The 10,044-nt window shown below is 46.0% G+C and overlaps 1 protein-coding gene across 3 annotated transcripts in view; it reads left to right on the top strand.

The window, feature by feature from the left end:
* LOC125637905 (E3 ubiquitin-protein ligase rnf213-alpha) overlaps positions 1–10,044 on the top strand; it is a 174,646-nt gene that overhangs the window by 104,378 nt on the left and 60,224 nt on the right. For all 3 annotated transcript variants that reach the window (XM_048852965.2, XM_048852963.2, XM_048852966.2), the window contains 6 exons: positions 406–539; positions 660–755; positions 1,959–2,074; positions 4,480–4,608; positions 5,370–5,434; positions 6,129–6,279. In XM_048852965.2, coding sequence (XP_048708922.2) covers positions 406–539; positions 660–755; positions 1,959–2,074; positions 4,480–4,608; positions 5,370–5,434; positions 6,129–6,279 — 691 coding nt within the window. The remainder of the gene's footprint in view (positions 1–405; positions 540–659; positions 756–1,958; positions 2,075–4,479; positions 4,609–5,369; positions 5,435–6,128; positions 6,280–10,044) is intronic.

Below are 10,044 nucleotides of genomic sequence, written 5' to 3'. Positions count from 1 at the left end.
GCATGTGTCTGGAGGGGACATGTTTCAGAACAGGGCTTTCTCCCCTCCCAGTCAGTGCTGACTCCAATGCCCCAGTTGTGGTGCTAGAGGGCGCTGTGCTGTAGGGAGTGGGGTGGGGGCTCTGTAGGGGGTGCTCTCCCCTCTCAGTCAGTGCTGATCCCTATGCCCCAGTGCAGTGCTAGGGAGCGCTGCGCTGCAGGAAATGGGGTGGTTCGTGGCTTTGGTTTTTCAACAAAAAGAATCAACATTTTCCATGAGAGGGAAAAACCCATTTTCACATCAGTTCTATTGGGCAACCGTTCAAAAGTCCGGTAAAGGAATGATTTTTATTGCAGTTTTCCTATGTCTTTACAATAGCAAAATCAGGTGCAAAAATCTTGCCTAAATTGACCTTCTTTTTCATAGGTTTCTACACATGCCAGACTTCTAAACCAGAGAGATTTGGAAGTGGTAAGAAAGAGGCTGAACTTCCAAAATAAAATCCGCTGTCTTTTTCTTAGTCAGTTTGACACAGAACATGCATTCCGCCGGGAACTTAGGTAACGAGTTTTTTTGGTCCTACTCTTTTTCTTTTTGTTTAGTCTTGTATGTGATTTTTTTTTATGTTTTCAGTGTGATTTTTTAAAAAGTATCTAAAGAGACTTTTTCATCATGTGCAGTAAGTTTTTCAGAGAATCGACTGAAGAGAAACTGCTTTTTGTCCAGTTCAACTTTGACGAGCCGCAGAGCAGCAAAAGGCTTCTTGCCTGTGCAAAGTAAGTAGCTTTTCTTATCATTTTAGGTCCCAATACAGTGGAGGAGTAAAGCATGTGCTTCAATGATTTGCTGAATTGGGGCCTTATAAAATAACCATGGTGGTTCTGTGCTAGTAGATCTTCCTGCTGATGGAATTTCCAGCGCTCCACTCCATTGCAGTGTCTGAGGGAGGCTGAATGGGAAAAATAAAGCTGTCAAAAGAATCTTGGAGGCCAGCTCGGCACCCAACCTTAAACAAAAGCAGGTTTTCCCATAATCTAGCCATTTTGGGAACTGGGGCTTGGAGAAAAATCACCAGACTTGGCAAGTCAGTACCCATTGCAAACAGCAGGGATGGCTGATTGTGCTGGTATCACCTCATATAATGGCAAAAAGTCAAAAGCAGACTCAAGGTGGGTCTAAAACTTAGATCAACCTAGCTACACGTCTCAGGGGTGTGAAAAACTCACTCCCCTGAGGGATGTAGTTAAGCCAGCCTAAGTCCCAGTGTAGACAGTAGTAGGTTGATGGAAGAATGCTTTTGTCAAACTAGCTGCCGCATCTTGGGGAGGTGGATTACCTATAGCGACAGGAGAATCCCTCCCATTGCTGTAGTGAGTGTCTACACTAAAGCGCTACAGCGGTGCAGCTGCAGTAGCGGTTTAAGCGTAGATATAGCTTTACTCTAGGACGTTACAGTGGAGAATGGAAACAGGGTGAAATTCTGGCTTCACTGAAGTCAGTGGGAGCTTTGCCATTGACTTCAGGATATCAGGATTTCACCCAGAGGGAAGAGACGGATGGAGAGACAAATAACACAATTTCTATCTTGATCATGGCCTAAAGGACATACATGGGGAGGAGATTTCTGAGGGCAGAAAAAGGCAGAAGGAGATCCAGTGGCCGGGAGCTTTGAAATGAGACAAATTCAGACTAGAACTAAGGTGCAAATTGTTGACAGGGAGGGAAATTAACGGCTGGAACTGCTCACCTAGGGATGGGGTGAATTTTCCATCACTGGGAGTCTGTAAATCATGGCCGTGCATCTCTTTGTAAAAGCTCCACTCTAGCTCACACAGAAGTTATTGGGCTGGATGCAGGAATCACCAAGTAAGATTTTTTTGCCTGTGCTATCATGCAGGAGGTCAGACTGGATGATCAGAAGGTCTCTTCTGACCTGAAGATCTATGAAACTATGAATCTTACTTCTGTTGTGTTTTCAGGTACTGCATAGTGGATGAGAGAAGAAAACCAGGAACAACCAGTCCATCACACGTCGTCATCATAACCAAAGTCCCAAGGATACTCGGGGGGTGCAGCTACCTGGCATTCAGTGCTGGTAAGAATGTGCCTTGATTTGGAAAGGCTTGAAAGAAGAGGAGAAAGTAAGAGGGATTGTTAACATTATTGCAACATTTGAATAATTTTAACTGTCTTAATCACTGTTTTAGGGTGGAATTTTCAATAGCATGTAAGGCCCCGATTTCTATTATTTAGGCATTGCTGTGCTCAGCATTGCACCATCTCCGTCCCATTTTCAAAAGGGATTTAGGCACTTAGGAGCCAAAATCCCACTGACAGTCAATGGGATTTAGACCTTAGGTGCTTAAATCATGTTTGACATTGAGACTTAGGCTCCTAAATCAGTTTGGTGTTGCAATGCTGAGCACAGCAACAGCTAAATAACTTTAAAGATCTGGGCCTAAGTGACTTAGAAGTATAAGTCCCTGTTTCCATGGAACTTGTGTTCCTAAGTCACATGAGGGAGAGCTATCAAAATTCAACCAAAAACTGGAATTTCAACAAAAACAATAATTTTTCCAAGGAAAGCTGCTTCTTTTTGTTGGGAATTCCCCACCCCCGTTTTTGATCAAAATTTGAAGTTTTGATGAAAAATGTCACAAAAATGTCAACAATAAAAAAAAATTCTGTTAGCTCTAGTTGGGAACTCTTAGGGGAAAAGGCTGGTGGTGCTGGATGCTCAAGAAATCGAGCTTTATCCCCAAATGATAAAAATCACACATGGACAGAATGGCAGACTGTATACGAGAAAGCAGTGACTCTGCAAGGATCTAGGGGTCACAGTGGCCAAGTAGCTCAACATGAGCTCCCAGTGCAATGCTGTGACAACAACGGCTAATGTGATCCTTGGGTGTATAAACAGGAGGAGTTAGGAGCAGTAGGGAGATGATTTTAGTCCTGTATATGGCATTTTAGCAAAGCTTTTGACACGGTCTCCCACAGTATTCTTGTCAGCAAGTTAAGGAAGTATGGGCTGGATGAATGCACTACAAGGTGGGTAGAAAGCTGGCTAGATTGTCGGGCTCAACGGGTAGTGATCAATGGCTCCATGTCTAGTTGGCAGCCGGTATCAAGTGGAGTGCCCCAAGGGTCGGTCCTGGGGCCGGTTTTGTTCAATATCTTCATAAATGATCTGGAGGATGGTGTGGATTGCACTCTCAGCAAATTTGCGGATGATACTAAACTGGGAGGAGTGGTAGATACGCTGGAGGGGAGGGATAGGATACAGAAGGACCTAGACAAATTGGAGGATTGGGCCAAAAGAAATCTGATGAGGTTCAATAAGGATAAGTGCAGGGTCCTGCACTTAGGACGGAAGAACCCAATGCACAGCTACAGACTAGGGACCGAATGGCTAGGCAGCAGTTCTGCGGAAAAGGACCTAGGGGTGACAGTGGACGAGAAGCTGGATATGAGTCAGCAGTGTGCCCTTGTTGCCAAGAAGGCCAATGGCATTTTGGGATGTATAAGTAGGGGCATAGCGAGCAGATCGAGGGACGTGATCGTTCCCCTCTATTCGACATTGATGAGGCCTCATCTGGAGTACTGTGTCCAGTTTTGGGCCCCACACTTCAAGAAGGATGTGGATAAATTGGAGAGAGTCCAGCGAAGGGCAACAAAAATGATTAGGGGTCTGGAACACATGAGTTATGAGGAGAGGCTGAGGGAGCTGGGATTGTTTAGCCTGCAGAAGAGAAGAATGAGGGGGGATTTGATAGCTGCTTTCAACTACCTGAAAGGGGGTTCCAAAGAGGATGGCTCTAGACTGTTCTCAATGGTATCAGATGACAGAACGAGGAGTAATGGTCTCAAGCTGCAGTGGGGGAGGTTTAGATTGGATATTAGGAAAAACTTTTTCACTAAGAGGGTGGTGAAACACTGGAATGCGTTACCTAGGGAGGTGGTAGAATCTCCTTCCTTAGAGGTTTTTAAGGTCAGGCTTGACAAAGCCCTGGCTGGGATGATTTAACTGGGAATTGGTCCTGCTTCGAGCAGGGGGTTGGACTAGATGACCTTCTGGGGTCCCTTCCAACCCTTATATTCTATGATTCTATGATTCATTGGTGAGGCAAACATTAGAATACTGCATCCAGTTCTAATATTTACGTTTTAAAAAGGATGCTAAAAATTGGAGAAGGTGCAGAGAAGAGATACAAAAATGATGTGAAGGCTGGAGAAAATGCCTTACAGTGTGAGACTTAACCACTGGAACAAACTACCAAGGGAAGTGATAGATTCTCCATCCCTTGATGTCTTCAAATCCAGATTACGTGCCTGGCTGGAAAGATACGCAAGTTATTGGGCTCAATACAGGGGTAACTTGGTGCAATTTAATGGCCTGTGTTATACAGGAGGTCAGACTGATGATCTAATGGTCCCTTCTGGCCTAAAACTCTGTGACTCAATGACATTTTGTGGTCTATTCCATTTGTGCCTCTGCAGGTGAGTGGCGCACTGTTCACTTGGATGACCTGCTGCCTCCCGAGACCTTTGCAGCCAATCTGGGACAGCTCTCCAAAATGACAGTTGCTGAGATTTTCATGATCAGCACCCAGCAGGGAACCGACACAAGTAACTGACTTCTTGCTTTAAACCCATCTCTGATGTGTTGTTTTACCTTCTGCTGTTTCCCTGCCCCTATAAGGGGATGGTAACATCAGTGGAGTGAAGTTTAATCAGATAAGGAGACATCACCGTACGTTTAAAAGCGACTGTGCAAATGGAGCTGTGGGGTTCCACGCGCATTCCCTGTGAGGACTCAGTAGTGATTTAGGCTACACACCCGCACAGAGACGTAAGAGGGGGGTAGGGAATCCTGTAATGCTCCTGTCTGGGTCATCCAGTCCACGGGTCCACTTGCGCAGGAGTCAGAGGCAGTCATTGGGTTTACTATGCTGGCAATGGTGCCATCGCACTGGGCCCACGCTTGGCAGGGGCTGTCACTGTGCCTCAGTGGGTCACAACTGAGAATACCAGACTGCTGAGAAACGGGGCAGACTCACCCCAAATCGGTGGTTATTCTTCCATGAGAGCTACCAAACCACTCACAAAAGTAACTTCAGTCTCACCACACTGGCTAACAAGAAGTCAGAAATGCAGTCTCCTTAGTCACTCCAGCCCTTGTTGAACCTCTAGAGTTAATGATGAGTGGTTATTTAAAACCAGTTTAATCAAACCAAGGGTTCTTCTGATCCAAAGGACCAGCCACATACCCAGGTCAATGTAGGACTCTGATTTTACCAAGTAATCACACTGTTGCCAGTCCTTAAGTATCTAATATCTGAAGGTTTTGATGCAACAGATAAGTAACATGCAATTGCTCATCATTCAAGGTTGTCCAGAGGATTCTATTGCCCCTGAAGATGCTGAAAAAGCCAATTACTCCCCAGAGGAAAATGTAAGTGTTTTATCTATCTTGCCTGCCATAAGTGAGAACTATCAAATCCAGTGTTAGCTTTTCAAATATAACAGGTTGAAATTGGGGAGGTCCCTGCCCAAGGGAGGAAAGGTTGCAGGGCATCATGCCTGGCATTTTAGAGGCGATCACCAGCCATTCTCCCTTGTTAAGTAGTGTGGCAAAGTTGGCCCTGTGGTAAGGCACTAGGACTAAGTTTCAGGACTTCTGGGTTCCATATCTGTCTCTGTCACTGACTTCCTGTGTGACCTGGGGAAAGTCACTGAATGTCTGTGGGCCTCAGCTTCCCCCTGTGACTGGGAGGGGGAATAGGGCTGCCAACCTCATGAGGATAAACTCATCGGTGTATGTGAGGTGCTCAGATACTGCAGAGATGGGGCTATATGAGACAGATACAGGAACTGCAGACTTGAGATGCAGCACGTGCCTCCTGAAACTGCTACAGAGATAGCCAGGGAACAGCTCAGATGCTATTCTGCTGATGGCCATGAAAATGAAGAGGAAGGATGGTCTATAGTATTTTGGGTACTAGCCTGGGACTCAGAAGATCTGTGTTCAATTCCTTGCTTTGCTGCTGACTTCCTGTGTGACCCAGAGTCAATCCCTTAGTCTCCATGTCTCAGTTCCCATCTGCCCAATGGGAACAATAGCATTGCTCTGCCAAATATTTTTCCAGCTGCAGCTGATCAACACTGAATTCATGATCAAACAAAGTGTCCAGAAAGCTGTGATCCAGCTGGAGGATAAGAAAGACAACAGCCAACGAGCTACAAAAAGGATACAGATTCTCTATGATGCACTTTTTCAGTCTCAGAGCAAGAATATACGTGAGTATAAACAAAAGACCTTGTATTTGTGTGTGACTGGATATTACAAGATGTTCTGAGAACAAACTGGTTGGATTAGTGGTATAATCAGCTCGGGCACTAGTATTATATCTGTGGATTCCTAGATGAAAAAATCCCATTTAGACATCAAATGCAAATGAAAAATGAGTGTGGCGGTCTTTCATGCTGCTGTGGCTGTCAATGTTTGTTAAGTTCTACACAATTATTCAAGGCAACTGTGCAATCGTCCTTAGTGATTAAATGGGATCCAACTTTAAGCAAACAAATGTGTAAATATTTCAGACTAAGTAAATGGAAGGTGCTTTTTTCATGGAGGGAAACTATAGTCTAATGACAGGTTTCAGAGTAGCAACCGTGTTAGTCTGTATTTGCAAAAAGAAAAGGAGTACTTGTGGCACCTTAGAGACTAACCAGTTTATTTGAGCATAAGCTTTCGTAATGGCATGTCTAATCTGATTTGTCTAATCTTCGTTGCCAAAACTAAAGGAAGGAGCCACATAACTTGTCAAGAATTTACTGTGAAAACTTTCAATGGAAAATTGTATTTTTAACAAAACAATTTCTGTGAAAAGTGTCTGTTTTTCTTGGAAAATATTGACTTTTCATTCACTGAATAACCAAACAGCCAAACCCAAAACCTTTCCATTTGGAAATGCCACTAAAATGTCTCATGGGAGCTGAAGTTTGGTTACCTCAAGCCCCCATTCTCTTCTGTGGGCTGGGCTCCAAGCTCAACTGCATTTCCCATCATGCACTGTGGCTGCAGTAGTACCATGAAAGTGAGGACACCATGGTGCATCATGAGAGATGTCATCTGGTTCATAGAGAAGAACAGAGCTATAGGGCACGTGTGATAGAATCATAGAAGATTAGGGCTGGAAGAGATCTCAGGAAGTTATTTCGTCCAACCCCCTGCTCAAAGCAGGACCAACCCCAACTAAATTATCCCAGCCAGGGCTTTGTAAAGCCAGGCCTTAAAAACCTCTAAGGTTGGAGATTCCCCCACCTCCCTAGGTAACGCATTCCAGTGCTTCACCACCCTTCTAGTGAAATAGTGTTTCCTAATATCCAACCTAAACCTCCCCCACTGCAACTTGAGACCATTGCTCCTTGTTCTGTTATCTGCCACCACTGAGAACAGCCTAGTTCCCTCTTCTTTGGGACCCCCCTTCAGGTAATTGAAGACTGCTTTCAAATCCCCCCTCACTCTTCTCTTCTGCAGACTAAATAAGTCCAGTTCCCTCAGACCCTCCTCATAATTCATGTGCCTCAGCCCCCTAATCATTCTCGTTGCCCTCCGCTGGATTCTCTTAGTTTGTCCACATCTTTTCTGTAGTGGGGAGACCCCAAAACTGGTCTCAGTACTCCAGATGTAACCTCACCAGGGCTGAATAGAGGGGAATAATCACTTCCTTCGATCTGCTGGCAATGCTCCTACTAGTGCAGCCCAAAATGCCATTACCTTCTTGGCAACAAGAGCACACTGCTGACTCATATCCAGCTTCTCATCCACTGTAATCCCCAGGTCCTTTTCTGCAGAACTTCCGCTTAGCCAGTCAGTCCCCAGTCTGTATCAGTGCATGGGATTCTTCCATCCTAAGTGCAGGATTCTGCACTTCCCTTGTTGAACCTCATCAGATTTCTTTTGGCCCACTCCTCCAATTTGTTTAGGTCACTCTGGACCCTATCCCTACCCTCCAGTGTATCTACCTGTCCCCCCAGTTTAGTGTCATCTGTGAACTTGCTGAGGGTGCAATCCATCCCATCATCCAGATCATTAATGAAGATGTTGAACAAAACTGGCCCCAGAACCGACCCCTGGGGCACTCCGCTTGATACCACCTGCCAACTAGACATTGAGCCATTGATCACTACCCGTTCAGCCCGACGATCTAGCCAGCTTTCTATCCACCTTATAGTCCATTCATCCAATCCATATTTTTTTAACTCGCTGGCAAGAATACCATGGGAGACCATATCAAAAAGCTTTGCTAAAGTCAAGATATATCACGTCCACCACTTTCCCCATATCTCATCATAGAAGGCAATCAGGTTGGTCAGGTATGACTTACCCTTTGTGAATCCATGTTGACTGTTCCTGATCACCTTCCTCTCTTACAAGTGCTTCAAAATGGATTCCTTGAGGACCTGCTCCATGATTTTTCCAGGGACTGAGGTAAGGCTGACTGGCCAGAGTCTCCCCGATCCTCCTTCTTCCCTTTTTTAAAGATGGGCACTACATTAGCCCTTTTCCAGTCGTCCGGGACCTCCATGAGTTTTCAAAGATAATGGCCAATGGCTCTGCAATCACATCCGCCAGCTCCTTTAGCACCCTTGGATGCAGCACATCCGGCCCCATGGACTTGTGCTCGTCCAGCTTTTCTAAATAGTCCTGAACCACTTCCTTCTCCACAGAGGGCTGGTCACCTCCTCCCCATACTGTGCTCCTCAGTGCAGTAGTCTGGGAGCTGACCTTGTTTGTGAAGACAGAGGCAAAAAAAGCATTGAGTACATTAGCTTTTTCCACATCCTCTATCACTATGTTGCGTCCGCCGTTCAGTAAGGGGCCCACACTTTCCTTGACTTTCTTCTCGTTGCTAGCATACCTGTAGAAACCCTTCTTGTTACTCTTAACATCCCTTGCTAGCTGCAACTCCAAGTGTGATTTGGCCTTCCTGATTTCACTCCTGCATGCCTGAGCAATATTTTTATACTCCTCCCTGGTCATTTGTCCAGTCTTCCACTTCTTGTAAGCTTCTTTTTTGTGTTTAAGAGTTCATCAGGGTCTGTCTGTCCTGCCTATCCCAAATGTCCTGGGATGTATCCCGCCATGCCATCTGGCTGCTCTATATTTTTGCCAGTATCACAGCCTTTAGCTTGGTGCTCGCTCAGGGCCATATAAGCCAGCTGAGCCTGGTCGGTCAGACAAGCGGCTCACCATAGAGCCCAGACTCCCTTGTCCCATCCAGTGCTGGTAGCCAGCAGCTCAAACATCAACAAAACCATATTAGGGTCATCTCCCAGGCCCACTGCACGATTTCCAGTTCTCTCACTGGAACTCACCCGCCTCCAGAGGAGCTGTTGCTGTACCCGAGACCACTTTTTAATAAACTGCTGTAACGTCTGCCGCTGCTCTGTCTGCCAGCCAAGAAGTGCCTGCCAGCAGGGTCTTCTGCTTCTCTGTCTGCTGCTCAACTACATTTCCTCCCTGGCATCTGGATCCTCCTGCCCAAGCACTGGTCACTCCTTGAGTCTCCTTTTCTCAAGTCAAGAGGGATAAAACCCTGGACAAGCCCCCATGTGTTGCGGAGCGCTTCTTCAGCTGCCCGGTGTGCCACGCTGCCTAGCCTGTTTCCGTGATCCCTCAGTCATTAGCACACCCAACTTGTTTCCCTTTCACTGTATGTACCTTTAACCTTCAGTTCTCCAGAAAACAGTACATGACACAGGGACACTGCAGGAGGAGACTTTGCGAGGCCTCTCTCCTCTGCACAGCACACCCTCTTCTTGTTCCTCCCCTTTATATCCTCCCCATTACTGGTGATTTTCATCAGTCCAGCAGTTACCACCCAGGGGTTTGTAATTGCCCAGCCGAAAGTGTTTAATTGCTCCAAGCCGAGCCTTCAGCCTTTTCTGTGCTGCCGTGATGTCAGTGATCAGGGTGCTGCAGCCAGCTCTCGGTCACAGGCACACAAACGATAACTCCCATGAGGCACCAGGGTGGCATTTCAGAATCAACATTTT

The sequence above is a fragment of the Caretta caretta genome, chromosome 6 (assembly GCF_965140235.1).
Source record: "Caretta caretta isolate rCarCar2 chromosome 6, rCarCar1.hap1, whole genome shotgun sequence".
Classification (NCBI taxonomy): Eukaryota; Metazoa; Chordata; order Testudines; family Cheloniidae; genus Caretta; species Caretta caretta.
This window is presented reverse-complemented; position numbering and strand designations above follow the sequence as displayed.